The sequence below is a fragment of the Pangasianodon hypophthalmus genome, chromosome 13 (genome assembly GCF_027358585.1).
Source record: "Pangasianodon hypophthalmus isolate fPanHyp1 chromosome 13, fPanHyp1.pri, whole genome shotgun sequence".
Taxonomy (NCBI): Eukaryota; Metazoa; Chordata; class Actinopteri; order Siluriformes; family Pangasiidae; genus Pangasianodon; species Pangasianodon hypophthalmus.
In genome coordinates this window covers 11,668,755-11,692,854 of record NC_069722.1, presented here as the reverse complement: position 1 = coordinate 11,692,854, position 24,100 = coordinate 11,668,755, and the positions used below count along the sequence as shown (strand labels likewise).

At 39.7% G+C, this 24,100-nt stretch overlaps 3 protein-coding genes across 8 annotated transcripts; all 3 read right to left on the bottom strand.

Annotated features, from left to right (window-relative positions):
- Positions 1-45: 45 nt before the first annotated feature.
- Positions 46-9,389, bottom strand: hmgxb4a (HMG box domain containing 4a). Of its 5 annotated transcripts, none has more exons than XM_026916497.3 (13): positions 9,283-9,389; positions 8,137-8,212; positions 7,892-8,031; positions 7,253-7,331; positions 6,480-7,133; positions 5,990-6,223; positions 5,689-5,864; positions 4,374-4,455; positions 4,074-4,138; positions 3,835-3,934; positions 3,468-3,628; positions 1,439-1,561; positions 46-1,132 (listed from the first exon to the last, which is right to left on the bottom strand). In XM_026916497.3, the coding sequence occupies exons 2-13, from the start codon at positions 8,171-8,173 to the stop codon at positions 1,088-1,090; spliced, it is 1,896 nt and encodes a 631-aa protein (XP_026772298.2). In that variant the 5' UTR covers positions 8,174-8,212; positions 9,283-9,389; the 3' UTR covers positions 46-1,087. The 5 variants fall into 5 exon arrangements, with proteins under 5 accessions (XP_026772298.2, XP_026772299.2, XP_026772300.2 ...); XM_026916498.3 differs by having other exon boundaries at positions 7,922-8,031; XM_026916499.3 differs by having other exon boundaries at positions 8,009-8,031.
- A 116-nt stretch (positions 9,390-9,505) lies between these two features.
- Positions 9,506-14,108, bottom strand: ankrd54 (ankyrin repeat domain 54). Its single transcript, XM_026916026.3, has 8 exons — positions 13,434-14,108; positions 13,159-13,206; positions 12,975-13,073; positions 12,757-12,828; positions 11,956-12,003; positions 11,685-11,809; positions 10,419-10,526; positions 9,506-9,853 (listed from the first exon to the last, which is right to left on the bottom strand). The coding sequence occupies exons 1-8, from the start codon at positions 13,765-13,767 to the stop codon at positions 9,779-9,781; spliced, it is 909 nt and encodes a 302-aa protein (XP_026771827.1). The 5' UTR covers positions 13,768-14,108; the 3' UTR covers positions 9,506-9,778.
- A 373-nt stretch (positions 14,109-14,481) lies between these two features.
- Positions 14,482-23,665, bottom strand: foxred2 (FAD-dependent oxidoreductase domain containing 2). 2 transcript variants are annotated; one of them, XM_034310072.2, is made up of 10 exons: positions 23,415-23,665; positions 22,299-22,518; positions 21,690-22,001; positions 20,858-21,109; positions 20,165-20,491; positions 19,018-19,184; positions 18,607-18,772; positions 18,273-18,499; positions 15,404-15,574; positions 14,482-15,066 (listed from the first exon to the last, which is right to left on the bottom strand). In XM_034310072.2, exons 2-10 carry the CDS (start codon positions 22,511-22,513, stop codon positions 14,834-14,836), a joined length of 2,070 nt encoding a protein of 689 aa, XP_034165963.2. In that variant the 5' UTR covers positions 22,514-22,518; positions 23,415-23,665; the 3' UTR covers positions 14,482-14,833. The 2 variants fall into 2 exon arrangements, with proteins under 2 accessions (XP_034165963.2, XP_026772492.3); XM_026916691.3 differs by having other exon boundaries at positions 23,521-23,665.
- Positions 23,666-24,100: the final 435 nt, after the last annotated feature.

Here is a 24,100-nt window from a genome sequence, read left to right as displayed (position 1 = left end):
TTTTTTTTTTTTTTAAGAACAGGAGCTAAAATGCCAGGGGTTACAAGAAGACTGCCAGACTAGCAAAGATAGAAAGTCATTGTACAAGCAGCAACATGTCATTATTACATGCTTAGGCTGCCTCTCCTACATTAATTAAAGCTGATGCCTATGGCTGTGCAAGTACACAGATGTAATTAAAGACTACAGGGAAAAAAAAAAACCTTTCTCTGTTCTGTGGGGGTTTTTTCTTCATAATATGGAGCACAAAAACTTTGTAAAAACCTAAACAAGCAGAACATCTGAACATTTTTGATCAAATATTTGAAAGGGATTTAAAATATGTATTGCAACTAAAATTCCAAAAAGAATAAACATGCTCAAAAAAGGTAACTTGAAATCTAATAAAATCCACCCTGCATCTTCGTAACAGTTTGGGGAAAAATATTAGTAATAATGAACTGTACAGCTTTGTGCTTCTAAATCTATGCATTACAGCAACTTGCTCGGTCACACTTCCAAAATTATTCCATACATGCTTTTACTATAAACAAATTAAAACATATTACATTTTACAAGTATAAAAACAGTTTGGCTGTAAAAGGACTACTGCAGTTAAACTACTGTTTGTTTCTATTAATTTAACTTTAAATAAAATAAAAAAAAAAAACAGCCTTGGGCCCAGACATAAAACTGTACACATCTTCATAAAAATAAATTGCTCTTTACATAATAAAAGTATGTTTTCACACAACACACTCACATAAACATACACACATGCATACGTTCACTGGGACACGCTAAAACAATAAAACAATAAAATCTAATAACCTGACATAGACATGTTCCCTCGAATAAGATTTCTGATCCCTTTTTTAAAAATATTAAAGAATTACAGTTTTAAAAATATTAAACATTTTAAGATTTAAAAACAGTTCTACGTCTACAAAAGTCCAATGCTTTTGTCCCAGACCTGATTGGTGCATTGTTAACAAAAATAAACTGTCAGAAATTGTCATTTGTTTCATGCTCCTAAAAATTAGGTTGTTTTTTATGAGTCCTGTTTCTTATGAAGTGCAATTGGAGTAAGGTCATCTGTTCTCCAGTCTCATAGTCCTGGCATGATGTATGCTATGTTGTCCAGCGTGTTTGACTGCAAAATAAAAGAAAAACAGTTAGATTTCATAGTCAGTGCCATAAAGCATATATATATACACTCACTGCCCCCTTTATTAGGAACACGTGTTCAACTGCACATTCATGCAGTTATCTAATCAACCAATCATGTGGCAGCAGCGCAGTGCTGCTGAAAAATTATGCAGATACAGGTCAAGAGCTTCAGGTAATGTTCACATGATTGGTTGATTAGATAACTGCATGAATGTGCAGTTGAACACATGTTCCTAATAAAGTGGACATTGAGTGTATATGGATGTGGGTGTGTGTACGTGTGTCCCACCAAGACGCTGCGGGGACAGCCATTAAGCTGAGGGACCTGAGCAGTGAGGCAGGTTAATGGCCCGAGAGCACACAAAATGGAGTCTAGCAGGACAGAGAGACTGCCAGACACTGCTACCATTCCCTGCAAGAGAAGAGGACAAGCCTTAGTTTAAGGATTATGCAGAGTAGGCCTGGAGTTCAAACATACAGGGAAATTGTATAGCTTTTTTACACATTTTTTCCAAACACAAAAAATTTTTTACTACTACAAAATATTAGTTTCAAAATTATCTACACCCTTACAATTAATATTTTGAGCTGCCTGATAGCATTTGTTTCCTTACCTGAAGACTAATATGATTATAAAAAAACATCTAATAGAAATGTAATATACTGCTGCATGAATGCCACTCAATCAAACCAATATCAAGCAAGAAAAATGTGCTTAAGTCTGGAATCATTCGCAACTGAGACACGCCTCTTTAAGGCAAACTCCGTCCCATCCGCAAATCCTCCACATTGCTTGGAGGAGTGCTTCAGTCCATGGTTATCTCTGAGGTCTAAACACCACACAATTTCATTATTAACTCCTCATCACATGTGAGTAACTAAACTCTGAATATGATCCTGAGTCTCTTCCTGTAATGTCTAACACGATTGGAGGGTAGAGGGTAAAGCTTCTTTATATTTTAATGTTTGTGTATGTGGACTTCCCTCTTTAACAAGTTTTCTGTAGGATTCGAATCCTGAGAGACCGAGAAGGTTATTGTATGTTAGGCTCGTTGTCTTGCTGAAAGCTTTATCTGTGGCCAGGTCTGAACCTCCTGGCAGAGGCAACCAGGTTTTGGGATGAAATATCCTGGTACATAGCAGAATTCATGATGCCATCAATCTTCACAAGAGCCCTGAACCACCAGCCACAAAACAGCCCCAAACATCAATGATTCACCTCCATATTTTTTTTTACAGTGGCTATCGGGTGCTTTTCAGGTGACCAACACATTGATGGTGTGTCTCACCAAAAGGTTTGACATTTTGGTCTGATCTGACCACAACACATGATGCCAATTGTTGTTCTAATGACACTTGGTGAAGTTCAGGCTTCATCACAATGCTATCAAACAAATGCTTGTTATGTGTTAGTAAGCTGTGTTTAATAGTTGATTTTGAAACTTGTCTCTTATGTGTTGAAAGTTATTTGGTTTTCCCATGGTAATAAATAACAAAGGGATTTTACTTGTGTGCAAACTCATATATACACTATATGGCCAAAAGTTTGTGGACACCTGACCATCACACCCATATGTGGTTTCTGAACATCCCAAACATGAACATCCAAAAAAATCACACCCATACGTGCTTTCTGACCATGTTATAATAACCTTCACTGTTCTAGAAAGGCCACTAGATTTTGGAACATGGCTGTGGGGATTTGTCCATTTAACCACAAGAGCATTAGTGAGGTGAGGCACTGATGTCAGGCAAGAAAATCTGGAGCACAATCTGCATTACAGTTCATCTCAAAGGTGTTCAGTGGTGTTGAAGTCAGGGCTTTGGTAGGCCACTCAAGTTCTTCCACTCAAACCTTGGCAAACCATGTCTTCATGCATATCGCTTTGGGCACAGGGGCACTGTCATGCTGGAACAGGTTTGAGCCCCTTAATTCCAGTGAAGGGAAAACTTTAATGCCACAGCAAACAAAGACATCCTATACAATTGTGTGCTTACTAACTTTGTGGCAACTGTTTGGGGAAGACCCACATATGGGTGTGATGGTCAGATGTCCACATACTTTTGGCCATATAGTGTACATTTTCCTGTATATTTATGAGAGGAAATACTACTACCTAAAAAAAGGAGCTCTAATGAGAATGATTTTTGTTAGAACAAAGATAAATAGTTTCTCCTATTGTCTTTTTTATCTTACATATTCATTTTTGTTAAGGCTGTCAATAAATCTGGAGGGCACGGTATTGAATAATACAAATAGTACAGAAAAGCATCGAATTTCAGAAGCTTCAGAGATACTGTTTTCACTGTGCACTCACTTCTGTCTCTTGTAGCCTGTGTCCAATGAGAGAGAGGGACTCCCCAAGGAGTTGCAGATGGGCAGCAGCATCTATGGGGTCAACCTCTGGTACCCGGATGGTCAGAGAAGAGCGGCTTGGAGAGGTCAACCCCGCCCCCATACTCACAACCTTACTGGAGCCTTAGAAAGAGAAGGAAAGGGGTAGCAAAACTGAATTAAAAAAAATATATATAACTTTCAGGTTGTCTTTTTCAAGTGGAGTCATAAATAATAAACAAACTCAGTACAGTCCTTTTTCAGGTGCAGAATAAAAAGTCCTGGCTTGTTTTTGATGTAAAATGACTGAGACAATGTTATGGGAAAAACCATAGAAATGAAGATTTTACTTTTGATTTTGTTATCTGTTGAGGAAGTCTTCTGTTTGACTGTAGTGGCCTCAGCTTTAATCTGCTTATGCTGCAGATACTGAGCTTTTTGCTTCCAGATCTGCAGGCAGAGGCAAGCAATCATTTAAACATTAATGACACTAATAATTCAACTTGCAGTTATGAAGAAATAATAACAGAGAAGCTAACATGTTTGAGCACAATTAATTGCCACAACGAAGTAGAAACAGATTACTGACCTGCTTATCTTTTTCAGGTAGACGTTTCCAAACCTCTGCAAGCTTCTTGCTCAGTTCCCCAAACACTGCAGAACCATGGGCATAGACTTAGTGATTACCTTATGCACTGTATATTTACAAGTAGTGGTATTAATGTAATGTACCCATGTATACAACCAACCATGTATAAAAAAATATCATCTCATTAAAATAAGCAATTACATTAAAAAAAAAAACACACACACAACAAACAACACAACATAAATATGGCATAAGAGTAATGTAATGAAAGGTCTGTATTTGATTTAATGCAGCACTCACCAAGTCCAGGCTGTTCTGCATTTATATTGGCCCTGTACTCTTTACAGAACACCTGATAAGCTGTCGTACTCTTCTTCTTTTTCTGAAAGAATCAAGTACCGTCCTGTTAAACAATGTGATCAGGATGAGTGCGTGCTGCTGGTGCTTGAATGTGGCTTTTTGGAAAAGTAGTCCAGTCATAATCAGTAAAGTTTATACCCGCAATATGTAAATTTGTGTAAAAAATTCCTAAATAACATTACTGATTCAGAAAGAAAATACTTGTGCTGATACGAGTTACCCCTCGAAGCTTAAATAGCAATTCAAAGTATTGTATACAAGCTTTTTGGTCTCACATGTCATCACTTCAGGTCCCATGGCACAAAAGAAGGTTACCTTCAGTGGCAGAGATGTGAAGCCACTATTGAACCACAGATATTATAAGAGCAGGTCAAAAATGGAGAACACAAACACCAATTGTGCTGCCCGAAACAACATCTCTGGTGGATGCCACTAGCCAAAAACAATGGACCTCAATTATCAAGCTAGATATGAACAGACTTGTGCATAAACAGCTCATATGGGCATTTACACAATCATTTTGGTATTCATGAAAATCCTGTAAATTTGGAAAAGGTTTATATCCTACTATTAGTAACACTGTAATAATACTGGGTAGGGCCTCCTTTTGCTCTCAGAACAGCCTCAATTCTTTGTGGCATGGATTCCACAAGATGTTGGAAACATTCCTTTGAGATTCTGGTCCATGTTGATACGATTGCATCATGCAGTTCCTGCACATTTTTCAGGTGCACTTTCATGCTGCAAATCTCCCATTCTACCACATCCCAAAGGTGTTCTGTTTTATTCAGATCTGGTGAATCAGAAGGCCACTGAAGAACACTGAACTCACTGTCATGTTCAGGAAACCAGTTTGAGATGACTTTTGGTTGGTGACATGGTGCAGTATCATGCAAGCTGATGGCCCATATCTGCATGATTTTATGCACTGCGATGCTGCCACACCATTGGCTGATTAGATAATTGCATGAATGAGTAGATGTACAGGTAGATGTTAGATGTTCCTAATAAAGTGCTCGGTAAGTCGGGTCCATTTGCCACAGCATCTAGTAAATTTTAGAAAGCCTGTCATGGTTTGGCCTCCCCCAGTAGCAGAGAAACTCTGTCAATTAGCAGTAATACCTTTTTTACTCAGTTTTGTGTCAACCCATTTTCTTTTGACCTCACTTATATCACACTGGATGGATGACACCAAATTCACCTCTGTAATTTCTCTCTATATTTTGGCCTTTTCAGGTGTGTAGGGAAGCATCACCTTGTCTTTGTCATGCTTGTCCCTCTCCTTCTCCTCCTTCTTTTTCTTCTTCACCATCATCACGTCAGCACCCTGATGATGATGCAAGGGGATTGCTGGAGCCATAGTGTATGTCCCTAATGAGGTACTGTGATTGGACGAGCTGTGGGAATGGGAGTGGCTTCTGGATGAGTCCCCTATGAAAACAGAAGAAAACAAACAGGCACATAAAATTCAACTCAGCTTTGTTTAGCAATACAGGACTGTCACTTACAATCATAAATCAGCAGAAAAGGATTAACTGTTTTACCTTAACGCTTACCTTTAAATCCTTTCTTTTCTGCATTTCCTCCTTTGCTGTGCTTCTTCTCTTTTGAGCTTTTATCCTTGTCCCTGTCCTTCTCTTTGTCCTTTTTCTTTTTGCTTTTTTTGCTTTTTTTCTTCTTTTTAGATGAAAGGTGCGTGTAAGAGTCATCAATGATCAGTTCACCTGCCTCTAGCTCCCCTCCTGAGGATGAACAATCTCCCACCTGTGCCACAGATCCACCATACTGTCCTAGAAGGCAAATTATTGCAATAAGCCTGGAGAAATCAAACATATGCTACAGATGCAGTGGATAGAGATTAGGTTGAAATAATTGTAGTATTCTTTCAAGTACAAACCTGCAAAACAGTATCAGAAAAAATCATACAGAAATTCTTTAACTTTGTCACTACAACAATGTTGATAGTATGTACATATAGTTACACAGTAATGGTGATCCATCTACTATTCTTAAGCTGGTATAAAGATGAGCAAAAACTTCTCCTACCCTCCACTTCTACTTCTTTCCCCACCATAGGCAGAGGCTCTCGGCTGTGCTGTTTCTTCTTTGGTGGTTTAGATGTTGTCATTCGGTCCCTGTCCTTCTCCTTCTTCATCCCACTTTTTTTGATGCCAGAGGAGGAATGATGTCCCATACTCCCTGAAGATGGGTGTGCAGGGAAAGGGAATCCTTCAATTGACTCTCCTCCCTCGTTCCTCTCCTTGGGCGAAAGGATGAGCTTCATTTTCAGCCCCTCACCATCTCGCAGTGTAAGTGGCTCACCCCTCCCAGCTCCGGCATGGAACAAGGAAGACTTAGAAGAAGACGAGGTGGACGAAGAATGCTTCTTAGACAACGACGACGAACTCGGATGGCGGGAATGAGAGAAAGAGTGGGAGAAAGAGTGGCCACTCTTGGAGCTGCCTTCACGCTTACGATCTTTGGAGGAGGAATGTGAGGAGTGAGGAGGGTAAGAGGGTTTTTTATGAATGTTGGGGACAGGCTCAGAGCCTGTGGCCATTGGGGAGGTGATAGCCTGCAAGAGGCCCATAGCAGTATCTGTAGAGTGGGCCGGCTGAGAGGAGCATGATGACGAGCGCGAGGGTGAGCGTTCAGAGGACTTACGCTTCTTCTTATGAGGAGGGCCTGAGCCATGGTGGTCTGAGGAAAGATGGAATGAATATTGTGACCTTGGTATTATACATACCTGTCTGACCATGTACCCACCGCCTTGGGGTAAACCAGTATTTGTCCTGGTTTATAGTCTCGATTACACTTACCTCTATAATGGTACTCATCACTTGAGTGCTTCTTCTTCTTTTTATGTAAATCTCCACCCATCACTATCAACTCAGAGTCCTAATTATTGACAGAATAAACAGGAATCAATAAAATATCACAGAAGCAAAATCTTATGAGGAAAAAACATATTTTCTACTTCAGTTACGAACAACACCTACTCTACTTTGTAAACGCCAAGTGGAAAAGGGGACAGAAAGTCAAGATGAAATCAAGACTCATTCATCTCAAATGTCACCTCTACCTAAGATGTAACCTTACATTATGTTACCTATAACCCTACTGAAGTTCAGGGACGGATTTAGTGATTTGGGGGCCCCAGGCAAAATATAGGAATATATATATAATTTGTATTTTTAAGGGGCCATTGGCTTCTGGGGGCGCAAGACAGTTGCCTACCTTTGCCTAGTGCTAAGTCCGCCCCGCTGAAGTTACCAAAAACCTCTTATTAGTAGCTTGTAATCAATGATGTACTGATATAATGAACTACATTATATGCAGTGGCATCGTGGTTTTGAAAAGACAAAGACAAGACCTACCCAAACTACTTCTGAATGACAGGACTGGAAAAGTCCTCAACCTAATGTATACTGTTCCTGTCTCTATCTCCCTGCTGTTACCTCACTGTTTCTCTCAGAGGTTTTGCACACCTGTGCAGCTATTTCTTCCTCTTCTCTCAATAAATCTTTGTATGAGCGCCTTTTCTCCCTCTGACTGCGACCAGCCACCAGACCTACCTCTCCCTCTATACCCGACATCTCTGAAAAGATAAGAGACAAATAAAAACAGCATTTAACACTTCATTTGTCTATTTCTCATCAGTTTTAATAATAAGGAATCGGGTCAGATAATAAGGATTTCTCACCCATTACACCTTTCCGTTTTATCTCGTCAAATTCCATGATCAGCCTTCAGTCACTGACTAGGTTTCACCAATCAGTCTGTTTGGACAGAAAAAAAACCTGTTAGCATCTCAGTCAAGCAGCTTAAAAGATACAAATTGTCTGTGTACAGGAAACTTTAAAATGGCTCAAGGGTTACCCAGTCACTGCACTATTTGAATAGAAAAGTTTGTAGTTGTTCTTTCTGGGGAAATCTTAAAGATTATTTGTAGAATTCAACAAAAGAAGGCACCAAAATATCACTCACAAGGCTAGAGCCATGGAAAGGTGGAAATTATTCCAAGGACAGGGGGCCCAAGGGAATCTTAAGAAACAAAAACTACCCCAGAGAACAAACTTGTTCATGGCAGGTGACCCAGCTGAGACCCCTGGGTTTTGTTTTTTTTTTTTTTTACCCCTCTAGAAAAGTGTATAGACTTATATTAACAAAATATGCACGTTCTAATAATTTCCTAAGTCCTAGCAGTTTTAGTTACATGTAAGAGTAATATTCGTGGTGTGTAGAGAAGTTAGGCAGGACACAAAACTTAAAGAACTGTCACAGGGTTTTTCCTCCCCAGTGCATGTCTGCTGTATGATAACAGTATGCCAGTCTAACTTTGCTAATTAAACAGATTAATACTGAGAGAGTGCTGCCACTGTATGTGTCAGAGGACATGGCGGAGACGGGGAGGATGGTAATAATGCTACTGTGTGGTTTTTACCGCGCTGTGAAAATCGCCCGGCGCTTTGCGTCTCATCACACGGAAACTGTTTCCGCTAAAATTAAAAGGCGAGCTGATGTTCGTCGTTAATCGAGTGGCCATTTCCCGCCTCCTTTCGAAAGGATACACAAACACACCCCCTTGGCTCCGCCGGGGTCCGACTCTCCCTTGTTTGAAGTGCACAGAATCCGACAGCCCAGGATGGGCTACATACAGCGGGCTGTTTTAGCGACGAAAGCCCGCGGTTTGCACTTCATACAGGCCGAAAAACCGTTAGGATTCAATAAGCGACCATTGCGCCGTGCATTTTACCTCTTTACCACAGCGCCTTAAAAAACATGCAAGGCGCAAGGGTTTTATGAGAAGCAAAAACATGACGTAGGTGTAAATAAATGTTAAAATTACCTTCGCTGATGGCCGGATTTAAACGGCGCCAGCCGCCATCTTTGATTTGAGTCCACAACAAAGCAGGAGCTGAGAGGAGGGTCTACAATGAACAGCGGCTCCAGTGTGACAGGAAAACAAGCACTCAGCCTCACACATGCTCACCTTCAGGCTATGCATTCATGCCATGCTATTGTACACTGCTACTATAATTGTTTATAGAATACAACGGACTATGAACAAATATTTGGACATCATTTTTTATTGTCATTGTCTGATACATGTTCAACATAAAACAAAAAAGGTTTACAGTGAACAATAATGACTGAACAAATATACAGACAACGCAAAATAAAAAGATATTAAAAAAAAGGCATTTGAAGGCCATTGACTTAGTCATACACTTTGTACAACTGACCAAATTGTTAAAATTATACAACATATGTCATGTGTAAATAAATATCTCAGGTACTTTTTCCCCATCCAGCCTTCTGTAAGCCTCCATGGCCATTCTTCTCTACCTGTCTCCCATATTCTGCATTTGTATACTTAGAGATGTGAAGCTGGCCAGTAAGTCAGTCACCTCATCCACCTGTGTACAGTGCAGAGAGATGAGCAGAGTTACATAAAAATCAGCTTTTTAAAATAAAAATAAATAAATAAATATGCAACTGAGATCATCCATTCTAGTATCAGGCCTTAACGATAATGATAACAATCAAACTATTAATGAAAATGACTAGTTTGTCAAACTATACACTGAAGCAATGGATTAGAATGGAAACTATGGTTTGCCACCTGCTCTCATGTAAGCATTTATTGTATTTGCTTGCAAGTATTGTATATGTACTAAATAAACTATTTCCCACACAAAAAAACAAGAGTTGAAGAGATGTCAGAAGAACTCTAGTGCAGTATCAATATGAAAGATTTTAAAGCGTGGAATTTTCCTCATTCTCCTGTGATAGATGTGATGGACTGAAGAAGATATTATTATGAAATGTGGACATGATCAGCGCTGATACAAACAAACAACTGCAAGACTTCAAACTTATTCAGATATCATATTCTATCAGATTGCACGATAGACAAAAACTGATTTCCCACAATTTCTGTGGAGTGTGTGCCCACTTCTGAACTCTAGTAGTGATTATAACCTGTTCTTTAGTGCGGGTGTGTTGTAGTTGGGTAGAAATATGCTCCAGCTTCTCTCGCTCCTCACTGTGGCCCATCACGTTCAGGTATTCACGCAGCATCTGAATGATCTGCAAGGAACACAGTATTTCAGTAAAAGTGAAGGGAGATGTTAGTCTCACAACCAAAAAGAAATGGATGAATTATAGTTTAAACTATTTTAAATGACTTTTGATTTATGCTTCCATGGGGAAGTTTCACATAAAATTGAACTCCAAATTATCATCCTTTTCATTATAACAAATTTGTCTGTGCTAGCTCTATGATTAAGGTTGTGTGTTATAAATGTTAATGATGATTGTAGGTTCAAATCCCAGGCCTGTCATGAGAACTATTGTTGGGCCCTTGCCTTGTGAGCTGCTCTATTTATTAAAACATAAATGCACTTTTTAAATGCTAGTACACCACCTGTACTCCGATGCTGTGTAGCAATTTATCTGAAATCTACACACACTGATCACTTTATTAGGAACACTATACTAATACTGGGTAGGGCCTCCTTTTCCTCGCAAAACAGCATCAATTCTTCGTGGCGTGGATTTCACAAGATGTTGGAAACATTCCTTTGAGATTCTGATTGCAACATGCAACTCCTGCAGGTTTTTCAGGTGCACTTTCATGCTGTGAATCTCCCATTCCACAACATCCCAAAGGTGTTCTATTGGATTCAGATCCGGTGACTCGGAAGGCCACCGAAGAATATAGCTCACTGTATGTTTTTCTTTACCGCACCATTCCCAGTGAACTCTAGAGACTGTTGTGCTTGTAAATACCAGGAGATCAACAGTTATAGAAATACTCAAACAAGCCTGTCTGGCACCAACAACCATGCCACATTCAAAATCACTGAGATCACATTTTTTCCCCCATTCTGGTGGTTGATGTGAACATTACCCAAAACTGCTGGCCCATATCTGTATGATTTTATGCAGTGCACTGCTGCGAAACGATTGGCTGACTAGATAATTGCATGAATAAGTAGGTGTGCAGGTGTTCCTAAAAAGGGCTCCGTGAGTGTATATCACCTAAATCCAGCTAGACCAGTAGACTGGCTAAAAACAACAGATTTCTTTTCATTTGCTTTTCTTAACTAATAACAATTCATAACTATTTAAAACTAAATGCCAGTGAAAGTGAAAGCCTGGACTAGTAGGGCCCAGGACAGGTGCAGCATGACTAATAAAATGTGATCTCTGAAGCAGTGCATTAGCATATTAAGACTTAATAACCTGAGTGACTTCTCCTCGTAAGGTTTCCAAGCTACGGGACTCTCCTTCCTGTAAAATGTTGAGCTTCGAGCGTGCAAGATGCAGAGGGGTTCTTCCTGCACGGTCCAATGCATCTACACGAGCACCTAAAATACACTTGTAATTTTAGAATTTGCTTAGTCCTCTAGTGTGTGTGTAATTAATGAGAAAAATAGTTTGAGTTTAGGTACATGAAAAGGTTTAATTTGCTTGCTGTTCACATCAAAACCTTTTTATTACAATTATATCTTACCTCCTCTCAGTAAAGTAGTGATGACAGGCACATGGTTGGTACAGGCAGCTGCAGAGGCAATTTAAACCAGAATACATTCAAACTGCACACATTATATTAACAGAATGCAGGGTTCATACAAGTGCCTTACCCAAGAGAACAGATTGTCAAAGCACGACAAAGGCTGTCATGTATGCGTTTGGTTTGGGTGGATCCTAGTGCCGATCAACGGCTTCCTTGTTGTCTGTGATTTTTTTTTCCCCAAAAAAATCCAATTAACATATAAACACACTTTTAAATTATTTTATGACATGTATGAAAGTTCTTTCTTTAATTAAATAAGCACTTTCAAGCTGCTTGCATGAGCCTTAAGGATGTAAAATTACTTGCAACTGCATTCAAAATGAAAGTCAGAAATACAAGTCTGCAGCCCCATGACTGTAAATACTGCTGACATTTTCACTGTTGTTTAATCCCTTTTTTCAGCCTTTTTGAAAATTTTTTTTGCCAAAGAATTTTCGATGGACAAAATTACAGTCCATCCCTAATAAATATAGTTAACAGATGTAAACGATATACTTGTCTAACGATAGCCAAGTCAAACATACACTGATTATTTATCAGTGTTGAATTTATTTCACTGGCAAAAAGATTGCTAATGTGTGATAGAGAAGGCCAGGGCCTCCAGAGGGGATCAGACCTGCACAACTGCTGGCATATTTTTTGAGTGATAACTCATACTGACATATGTTAAAATGCAGAACTCATGTACAAATTTTGTGAAGATCTGCAGGTCTGAATATCATTATGGGACTTCCTTACCAAGATGAAGAGGAGTGTTCCCAAGGCTGTCTCGCTGGTTTGGATCGGCACCATGGCTTAGCAACAGCTGAACTATATTGATGCAGAGAGCAGAGCAGGAAACACCAGAGGACAAAGGAACATCAACAATATGGTAGTGAATTGTGTATTGAGAGCAAAATCTCTCATTAACTTCTGGGAGTATTTGAAGACCATCTCTCAAACCACCAGTGGCTTACCAATACTCTCATTGCCATTGCAGGAGGAGAAATGTAAAGCAGTTCTTCCCTTGTCATCTGCCGCGCATGGGTCAATGCCATCCTGCAATAACCTACGAACTGAAAAGAAACCCAAATTCAAATATGCTTCATATATTTAAATGGTTGCTAGAGGAGGGGTCTGTTTACTGTCTGTACTTCCTACCAGTGTCAATATCGTTGCTATTGGCTGCTTCTCTGAGCCTCTTCACAGCTGAAAGGAGAGCAGAGGGAGTTAAAGGAAACAATAATAGGACTACTGTGCTGGAGATACACATCAGTGATTAGGGAAAGATGTTTTGCATAACCAACAGGGTTTCTCTAATAGGACTGCATGTTATAGCAGCCTGTTCCAGTTCAAACAGCTCAAACACACCATTAGGTACAGAAGATACTATTCATTTCTGACAAAGCAGATCATTACAGTATACCAAACCCTACCGTAAAGGTCTTTGCCTATAGGTCCCAGGTTTCTCCGGACTCTCCCCAGTCTTCTGGTTCTGCTCACCGTCATTTTGCCTCCAGCCGGTTCGGCCTGAAGTAACGCGCCCGGGCTCCATAAAGAGTGCAGGTAGCGGAGGCTTTTCTCCGCCGAATGGCTGCTGCGGTGGAGCTTCAGGGCGCTCAAGGTGTCAATACCCGAGAAGCCAAACGAAGAAGCAGCTCCCACGGCTGCCCCATCCTCCCTTTTTTCTCCCTTTACTTCTTTCTGCGGCGAGTTCCTCAGCATGTACTCGCCCTCACAACTGGACCGCTCGTCGTCGGACCCCTCCATACTCACCGAGTCATTTAACACATACAAGTTTGTTTCTCTGCATTACGCAAACTAACAGTAGCGCATTCACATATGCACACAGCCTATTAGCTCGATAGTGGAGTTGGAAAAAAAACTGCTGCGGTGCCTAAGAATCTGCTTAGGAGCTACATTACTTGTTCCGGTTGTCAGAGAAACAACTCAGCTACAATTCCACTGTGGTTCAAAATAGATATGTTAATCAACCGGTCGTTAGTGTGTTACAGAGCCAAAATGTCGCCTGTTTCATGTTAGCTCTTCAACCCAGTAAGAAACACGGCGATTGCTCAAGCAATGAGACAGCACAGCCAATCAAATTGGTCGTTGGTGTTCCTTTAGCCAATCACAATGTTGTAGTCTTCGAGGAAGCGCTACAGTTTCAGTGAAACTTAGCTTGCAACTTTTAAACATTTCTAACTGCTAACTTTGTTAAAATATTTTAACACGTTATACACACATATACCTACTGCACTATTCTTAAATATAATATTTCAAAAGCAGATATTATTTAATAATAAAATATTGTTGCAATGTTCTTAATCCCAATGTTAATGCACTATTGTGTTATATTCTTTCATTCAAAACATTGGTACAGCTCGACTGTCTTTCAGCTAACAGCTTTTGTTTACAGATACATGTGTAGTTGTAAAAGTCTCAATGGCACTTTCACTTTGAAACTGAAAAAGAAAGAAGTAAAAGTGGGAACACTCAGTTTTAGTTGAATTCCAGGTTTTACCAACATCTTTGTACAGGATCTCACTCAGTAGTGGCATGTATTTGTGTGTGTTAAACACATACAGGTAACAGGACTCATTAAGTTTGAAAAATAAATTAAGTATCCAACACAAACCACAAGCTCAGCACATACAACACTGTATTATTAAAAACCATCTGACAAATTATAGTGTCATAACGATTTTGGAAAAATATGAGGCATTTGGTTAAGTAAATATCATTAAGAGGTACAGGTAAATACTGATATTTCATAATTAAATATATTTCATAATAACTTTATGAGAGAATCAGTCTTTGGCTTGTTTTACTCGCTTTAGAGATCAGAGTTGATTGTTGAAGTCACCGCAGCTCCAGTTTGTGACAGGTATTCAGAAAATGACCCATCATTAGCACGAAGAACTGATCTATGATGATTTGGCATGAGCCCTGCCTCACGGGCATGCTGCCACAGGTGGCTATTACCCACAATGCCTGCTTTGTTTAAGTAGCCTTGACGGCAGAAGATGGGGGGCTTGAGATTGGTGAGGGAAAGTTGGAAGCAGGATTCTTAAGAGGAAAAAAAAAATAAATAAATAAATAATAGTAGTTTATTGTAAATATTTACACACAGTGAGACACGGTGATATATATATATATATATATATATATATATATATATATATAGATGTATAGCATTGTATAGTGATATATTTTCCATTAAATTTATTATCTAACTCAAATATTTTGCCCTAAATTTGGCTGCAAATATTGGTATGCACAATTTCTTTCTTTCAACACTTTTAATATAAGACAACAATAATGCCAACAATAAGCTGCCTCATGTCTAGATATTTCAAAATGACCTGAAAACAGTACAAAAACTCTTCCTAGACAATCTACACACCTGCATAGAACGCCCTGAGGTCTGTCCGAAGGCAGTGCTCGAGGAAGCGACGCAGGGGCTGACTGTGAGACACGGGCTGGTCCCACTCAGTCAGGAAGTCTTCGACCATGTGATGCACAGCATCAGGACGTGGCAGAGGCCATCCAACTGGACGCTGCCTCATATCTCTCTCTGTGGAAGATTAGATTAAAGGCAGTAATGTATCAATACAGATTAGCACAACAACATGCTTGTGCAAGGCATAATACATTAAAACTACTTGAAGTGTCAAAATGACCCAGATGATTGAAAGCCATGATGGAAATTACACCTAAATTACAAGTAACATACTTCAATAGGTTTTTTTACATACTGTAGGTGTCTATCAGTATATCATAGCAATAAATTGTGTCAGTCTGCTTTTCTGAGAATACCATCATCAGTATTACCAAACCACTGACCAACTCCTTTGTTATGAAAAACAAGTAAATGACTGGGTGCCAAAACATACATTTCTCTCTTGTACCTTCCAAAAGTGTTCAGCCCCCCTGGAATTTATCGGATTTGTCTGAATAACAAACATTATATACATATTTATTTATTTATTTTTTGCAAACTCATGTTCTTACACTGAATTTCAAAGTCAAAATTAATTATTGGTCAGCAAGTGTTTCAAAGAAAATCAAAAACTGAAAAATGCTGCTTGCATAAGTATTCAACCCGCCAGTTCCAGAAGCTCCAGATGAAAGAAACTGAAGAATAATGGATAGAGAGTCGGACTTGCAACCTGAAGGTTGTGGGTTCGAGTCTCGGGTCCGGCAGGGATTGTAGGTGGGGGGAGTGAATGACCAGCGCTCTCTTCCACTCTCAATACCACGACTGAGGTGAGACCCTTGAGCAAGGCACCGAACCCCCAACTGCTCCCCGGGCGCCGCAGCAAAAAAAAGGCTGCCCACTGCTCCGGGTGTGTGTTCACGGTGTGTGTGTGTTCACTACTGTGTGTGCACTTGGATGGGTTAAATGCAGAGCACAAATTCCGAGTATGGGTCACCATACTTGGCCACAAGTACCTTCACCTTCACCCTTATCGATCACATAATTGACTTATAATTGGCCTACACCTGTGAAATATTAAAAGAGCTCCCATTTTTCTGGACAAAAATAATTTCACTGAAGAGACTGTCAGTCTGAAGGAAAGTGAATGTGAGTGAAAATGATGACTAAGAAGCATTCTATAGAAGTTAAAGGATAGAATAGAATAACTTAAAAATAGGGTGTACAATTATATCTAAGAGGTAAACCCTGGATCAATATCAATAGTGAGAAAGTGGAAGTTGCATCACACCACCCAAGCACTACCTAGACGAGGCCCTCCCTCAAAACTGCAAAAACGAGACAGAGATCGGTGAGGAAAGCTACAGTAAGGCCAACAGTCACTCTGAAGGAGTTACAGAGTACAGTGGCCGAGAGTGGACTGAAGGTCCCCCATTTCAAGAGCTCTGCGTAATTGAGGACTGTACGGAGAGGGTGGCTAGAAAGAAAGCATTGCACAAGAAGAGCCATATGAAAGCACAAGAGTGATCCAGTGAAGATATGTTTTTGGTGTGATAAGACCAAGATCAAGATCAAAATACTGTATTTGGGCAAGTTTCAAAGCGCTATGTGTGGTGCAAACTAACGCAGGCCATACCTCAATTAACACCATCCATTACAAGAGAAACTGCTTCAGTCTGATTTTAAAAAAAAAAAAAAAAAAAAAAAAAAAAAAACTTAAGCTTGGGAGAAACCTCACCTTTTGGGATGACAATGAGCCCAAACACATGGCCAAAGTAATGCAAGAGTGGTTAAAAACAAAAAGGTGAATGTTATACAACGGCCAAGTCAAAGTCCAGATCTGAATCCCATTAAGAATCTGTGGTGCTGTTTGAAGACTGCAGCCAACAAACAACATCCAACCAACCCGAAAAACCTGGAGCAAATCTGCCAAGAAGAATGGGTGAAAAATCACTCTCAAACAGTGTGCAAAGCCGGAAAGAACTTACCCCAATAGACTTAAAGCTGTTATTGCAGCAAAAAGTGGTTCTACCAAGTACTAGTCGGAAGGGGTTGAATGCTTACGCAAGCAGCATTTTTCTGTTTGTAATTTTTTTAAAGATCTGCTGACAAAAAATGAAAAAAAAAAAATTTACTTTAAGAGCATATTGTAAATTATGCCTGGAATCTGTGTAAGTATAATTTGTAATCCAGAGGAACCGGATGACTTTTCAAGGGTTTGAATACTTTTGAAGGCACTGTATATACAGGCAGGTGACAAAATAAAGGAAAAACTTCCCTTATACTCTCAGGTGCATTTTCCTGGCATGGTTTGATTCCACTTGTCCTCTCTATCCTCAGGATGACCCCGCCTGAATCCAAACAGCATGAGGGCTCACTATTCTTACATGTATCTAACCATTTAATGTAAATCATATTCTGTGGCCTTTAGTCACCAGATCTCAACCCAGCTGAACATCATTGGGAGATTGTAGTCCAACATGTTAGACAGTGCTGTCCAACGTCTTCATCCAAACACCAGGGAGGGAATATCTTTTGTAAGAATGATGTTCATTCCTCCAGTACAGTTCCAAAGACTTGTCAAATCTATGCTAAGAAGCTGTTGTAGTGGCTCATGGTGACCCAATGCTATACTAACAAACTTTATTCTGGTTTTTCCTTTAATTTGTCATCTGTCTTCATATGACATTATACATATCACCATATCATCAACTCCTATTTGACATCAAAAGTGACTCCCATAGCCTGCCTGTTAAGACATAACCTGTTTTATATTCCTGAGCTTTGCCAAATCTGAATTTACTTTTAGCATCATTTCCATTTATTTTAGTCTAACCTGTAGGCAGTGTACTGTAGTAGTAGATGACAGGGTGAAGGAAATTAGACTTCCAGGCTTTGGTCCACTCTGACTCAGCACGGCCTGGCCCAAGTGTGTCTGTGTGGTTCAGTCCATACTGCATGATCACAACCAGAAGGCCATGCTCAGAGACATTCCGACCAGTCAGAGCAGCAAAATGAGGTAGCGCCTGCACAGGAAACTCCTCCAGATACTCACAGTGAGGTCTGATAGACAGAGACATCTGTTAGTGATCATTCTGATTTCAACACACTAATAAGATGGAAGGTCTAACTGATTCCATTCCTGACAAGGAAACAGAATCTGTCCTTACCCTTGCAGTAGTACAATGTCCCCCAAAACCCCAAACATTTGGTATGGTCCAGATGCTTCATTCACTCTCTTCAAAATCCAGGACAGCAAGTGACTGGTGTGCAGTTTGGTAGCTGGCCAAGCATTGTTATGGTAACGTTGCTCCAAGACCTTATGCACAGCACGCACTACAATATCAAAGTGACAAAGTTATTAAAGTGTTATCAATAGTGATCCTAAATCTAACACATAAAAGTCAACCATCCCTTACATATCCAGTCATATTTTTATTGTAATAGTGCACAGAGATAGATTGTCCAAGAGCTTCACTCACCAAGACATTTTAACAGTAAATATGCCTTGCTCAACGTGATTTCCATACACATAACTGTCATACAAGCTGCAAGCAAGATTCCCAACATGGAAAGCGAACCTGTGTAGCGGAATCCATGAATAAATCCTCCAGCAGACATTCGGTAGTCTCTGGAGTGGGCTGAGGTTCCTAAGATGAACATATTGGGCGTCCCCCTGGCCTCGTACCATGCTGTCACTGCTGGCAGACGGCCACGAGCAACACTGCTGCGTGGTGGACGGGCAGAGCTGGAGGAACAACAAAAAACAAATATCACACACATCAACAGCATGTAGACCTGCATCTCACCAAACTCATTTAAGTGGTACAAAGATTATATAACATCCTTATTACTAATGATGCCCAATACTGATACTGGGTATCTGTCCAGTACCGTGCTCATTTACTCACCCTTTACTCATACTCCTAAAAAACACTCAGATACCAACATGTGATATTACATAATAGTATGTGATGTAAGCCAAGTGTACACTGTCATGCTATCAAACAGATGACACTAAATGACAGCAATCTGGATGTATTACCCTATTGATGGTGATTACAGCAAAGCAGTCTGCAAACTGTGCTCTGTGAAGATATTAAGAGAAACTACTACAGCATCTTCCTACAATACCTGATAAGTAACCTGATAAAACATCTTATAGTGTTTAAACATCATCTTTAATAGAGAGCATGAAGGAGGCTGCTCTAAGTGTGCAGAGCGGTATCAGCAAGCATGGTTATTAAAAATAAGTGCAATGTCCATGAATTGTGCGAGCACTGAGCTACAAACATTTCCTCCCCCCCACTCCCCAGGGTCTACACTTTTCTTGTGAGTCAAGGTGCAATTCACGGCACCCTACAATCAGTTTTTTAAGAACACACTTGGCTGCATTATCAGGGAACCCGCCCTCTCACACTTTTTTTTAAAGATACAGCTTAAATGGCATCTTAAACATAACATTCAGCACTTCATTGCTAGCAACACACAACAGCAACCAACATAAACAGAGCTAAATAAAATCTTCCGGTGACATCCTTGATTACTTAATACTAATTTGGTTACTCATTTTGGTATCAGTATTGAGAAGTACCAAAAAAACATGTACCCATACTCGGTCTGAAAAAAAAAAGGTGTTGATGACTCTCTACTTATTAGGCTCAACAGGTTGCTCTAAAATAGTACAACATGACTGCTTTGGCAAAGGCAGCTGTAAAATGCTCATACACGTTAAAGATGGTGAAGTTGAAGCGGAATCCCAGGCAGCGGATTACACGGTCATACGGCTGTCTCAGCGAGAAGTTGTCGTCATGGTAACCAGGCAGGTTTTCTGCAGTAATATTAGTGCTCTGGTTGACACTACGGCTATCCAAAAGTTCCGACAGAGTAAGATAGAGGTGCTCTTTCTTCTCTGAAGACTTCTCCGTCTTATTTTTTCCAGCTCTTCTTTTCATTCTTCCTCCACGGACAATAGCAATGTCCTCCAGTCTTCCCTCCACTAAGCCATCCAAAGACTTTAGCTGGTACGTGTCTAACAACTCATTATTCACCGCCCTACAAGACAAACAAAAGCAAAGCTTAAGTCCCAAAAAACAGGCTTGCATTAATACTGAGATTCAGGCAGTGCCAATATATTTGGACAATAACGCTTTTTTAAAAGGAATTTTAAGTTGAAAGTATTTTCAAGCAAATATTTTCACCCATATGAGATAAATCATTTAGTAGTTATAGCTTTTTCCACACATTTCTCAAAAACATAATGCCAAAGTAAGTCTTGGCACAAAGGGTTATGGACAGATGGACATAAAAATTAAGCTGTAAAAACAGTTGTGAATTACTGAGTGTCAAGAAAAACAAATTCACCTAAAACCAATCATGAAGCATGTAAAGCTGTTTAAAGTGAGACAAAAAATACTGCACCTGAGGTCTCCGACATAGTGTGTCTGCCATGCTAGTCGTACCGGGCTCGGGCTATACAAGTGGATCCGGCTAGCTCTTCCCAGAATGCTCTGTGCTGTTTCAAAGGCAGAGTTTCCCTTGCCCAGGATCAGCACAGCTTGATCTCTGTACTCCTCAGGATCAGTGGAGATGGACTCGTATCCTTCTACTAAATTAGAGCCCACAAAATTGACCTCCTCTGGGACCCAGAGCCCAGTGGCCGCTAACAGAACTCTACAGAGAACAGGAGAAGAGACAATAACACAGGAATAAAGTATGGCCTTCGTTACCACAGTGTCACTGATTTCTCGATTCTGATTGGTCAGAAGGTGTTGATAACTGCAGGCTGCTTAGTTATATTTTAATGTGTTCATTCAAACACAGTATTGTTTCTATAGTAACAGCTAATTCACATGGACTTGTATGGCAAACACTCTGAATAAATGGATTTAAATAGTGTACAACTGTTGATCTGGTGAAGCTTTCTTTGCAAGGACTCTCCAGTGTCGGCCTTTTAAAAATAATCAGCTTTGGGTTGGTAATTGCATCACCGACCCCATCAGTTGATTATTGTCCTGTATCAGCACACCCCATTGTGTTTTATACCTTACTTAACAACTTGATACTAATATAGTTAAACAAAACAGAGTTATAAAATATAGTTACACAAAAAACATAAAAAACATGGAATGAATCTAGCTATGAGGGAGTATGCCACTGACCTGTGGAATTAGGCTACGATTCTACATAACATACAAGCCAGATTAGAGAATAGTTTGATGGTTCATAAGGAACAGAACTACTGCCACAATACCTGCATTTATAATCCACCCCATGCTGATCAGTCAGTATGTAGCCTTTATGTCCACTTTCTCCAAACTGCAAAGCTCGAATGCTCCCTATATCAGTGTTATATTTAACCTGCAGCCCCAGTTCTTTCTCAAACACAGAGAGGTAGCGAAGAAAGGCGTCAGCTTCAGGGTACAGGTCCCGGCTGAATCTCTGAAACAGCAGGTCCGGCCTGTGACTCAGCAGGGAGTTCCAATCATGGCGCAGGTTAAACTCCTTGTTCCGCCTCCCTGTGTAGATTTTGTTGATGCTGATGAGTTTTCGATGCCGAGGATACCTAAGAAAAAGACAGCGGATAAATGTCTGAATAGTAAAGAAGCACACCAGGGACTGGTCTGAATCCCAGATGCCTGGATATCACCATTGTGATAAAATGCAAAGTGGTTGCATACTTTTGTAAAGCTCTTCACTAATATATATATATATATATATATATATATATATATATATATATATATATATATATATATATATATATATATATATGTAGGATGCTGCACAGGCCCTTGATATAAAGAGTATAAGACTGTCCTATGCACTTTCTTTCCTAAGGTCAGGGTTTGACCTTACTCACTTCTGGAAGAAACTTCCTGGTCCAGCATTGCGCTCCAGTATTATGTAATCTCTCTGACTCTGGGACAGGAAGTAGCCCATCTGTAGGCCTGCAGGCCCCGCCCCAAGCACACAGTAGTCATGGTGATGGATACTGATATCACTGGGATCACCAAGGACACTTAGAACCAGAGAAATGAGTGACAGGAAGCAGCTGACGGACAGGCTCAGCCCCATGAGCACTAGGTAAAGAAACAACAGAAAATACACAACAGACTACATTACATCATGAAGTCCAAATAAATAAATATTGCAAACAGATCAACAAACAAACAAACACACACCACCAATACGCCTTGCTACCCCAACTCTAAAATCACATCTCTGAGAGGTTTATTATACGTTCATGCAATCTTATCGAATAATATGAAACTAGTGTTGATTTCAATCATAACTGTGGAGTTGTAGGTCAATCAAATGCTTTCAGTATGAGGAACTATAAAGCAAACAATAATGCCATTATGTGGCCATTCATTTTGCACAAAGAAACATATCAGATAATCTGTAAATGCAACTTTATCCTATAACTATCATATAATAATAATAATAATAATAATAATAATTATTATTATTATTATTATTATTATTATTATTATTATTACCCTTTAAATACACAATGTAACTTTACAAGCATTCATACAAGTACTAAATAAATAAATAGATAGATAGATAGATAGATAGATAGATAGATAGATAGATAGATAAACAAATGAAGGGTAGAATTGTTATACAAAACTATGAAATGACTATAAAACAACTAAAAATGTCTCACAGTAGTGGTTTCTCAGTACCAGCGAATGTTTTTTAGCTGAAGAACTCCTGAAAGTATTTAGTTTCTCATGTTTGTTTTCATTCAGTTAAAATTCTGCAGCTAACTGAAGCCAAAGAGCTCCATGCAAAACTCCTGCTACCTCCTCTGCTACCCCCTCGCTCTTCTGTACTCCTTACACAGCTCACAGCAGCATGTGATGATTTCCGCTACACTTCCAGCCAGTGCACAATTACAGAAATACAGAAGGCATGACATTTGAACAGTAAAGGCCCGGCTAATCTTTCCGCACTGATCCTGAATCCTCACCCGGCCGCAGAGCTCAGATTCCGGGAGATGCCACTACTCTCAGCGGCGCTAAACACAGAATCAATACCCTGTGAAATGCCGTGATTTTTCAGCTGAAACCACATACCTTTCACCAAAATCGACCACTCTGTCCCTCAAAAGTCTGTGCAAGACAATCTGATGTCCTGAATTGGATCAGCATCTTTCCACATAGCTTTCATAACATATTTTTCGCACGCCGTAGCTACACAATACACGTCACTATATGGATCACGACACGACGTTTGAGTCCTAGCCAATGAGGAGACAGAAAGGCGTGGCTAGTTATTCTTACTAAACACTAACGTACTAAATAGTATGAAGTGCGCATGGCAGTGATGGCGTAGTACTAGGTAGCTAGCCCTGCTGTGATCACAGTCAGAATCAGAATGAGCTTTATTGCCAGGTATGTTTACACATACGAGGAATTTGTTTTAGTGACAGAAGCTCCACAGTGCAACAGAATGACAGTGACAAGAATAATATACAATATACAAATAGACAATGTACAAAATAGCAAAAACACAATATACAAAATAGACAATTATGTATGTACAGGTATGTTGTGCAAAGTTGGAAAGTAAATAAGTATGTGTGTTAAGTAAATAAATGTATGATAGTGTTGTGTGTTCCACGTTTTATCGAGCTGCACCTCCATAAAATGACTT

What these genes read in the sequence shown, in the direction of transcription:
- hmgxb4a (XM_026916497.3), bottom strand. Translation starts at nt 8,173, where the DNA reads ATGGAATTTGACGAGATAAAACGGAAAGGTGTAATGG. An exon ending in TGATGAGTACCATTATAGAG is followed by an intron (nt 7,134 to 7,252) that starts GTAAGTGTAATC and finishes ATCTTTCCTCAG; the next exon opens with ACCACCATGGCTCAGGCCCT. An exon ending in GAAAGAAGTAGAAGTGGAGG is followed by an intron (nt 6,224 to 6,479) that starts GTAGGAGAAGTT and finishes TTTGCCTTCTAG; the next exon opens with GACAGTATGGTGGATCTGTG.
- ankrd54 (XM_026916026.3), bottom strand. Translation starts at nt 13,767, where the DNA reads ATGGAGGGGTCCGACGACGAGCGGTCCAGTTGTGAGGGCGAGTACATG. An exon ending in TATAGGCAAAGACCTTTACG is followed by an intron (nt 13,207 to 13,433) that starts GTAGGGTTTGGT and finishes CTCTCCTTTCAG; the next exon opens with CTGTGAAGAGGCTCAGAGAA. An exon ending in ACACCCGCACTAAAGAACAG is followed by an intron (nt 9,854 to 10,418) that starts GTTATAATCACT and finishes CACTGTACACAG; the next exon opens with GTGGATGAGGTGACTGACTT.
- foxred2 (XM_034310072.2), bottom strand. Translation starts at nt 22,513, where the DNA reads ATGGGGCTGAGCCTGTCCGTCAGCTGCTTCCTGTCACTCATTTCTCTG. An exon ending in CACTATGTCGGAGACCTCAG is followed by an intron (nt 20,492 to 20,857) that starts GTGCAGTATTTT and finishes TTTGTCTTGTAG; the next exon opens with GGCGGTGAATAATGAGTTGT. An exon ending in CCTCAGGGCGTTCTATGCAG is followed by an intron (nt 15,067 to 15,403) that starts GTGTGTAGATTG and finishes TTTCCTCTTAAG; the next exon opens with AATCCTGCTTCCAACTTTCC.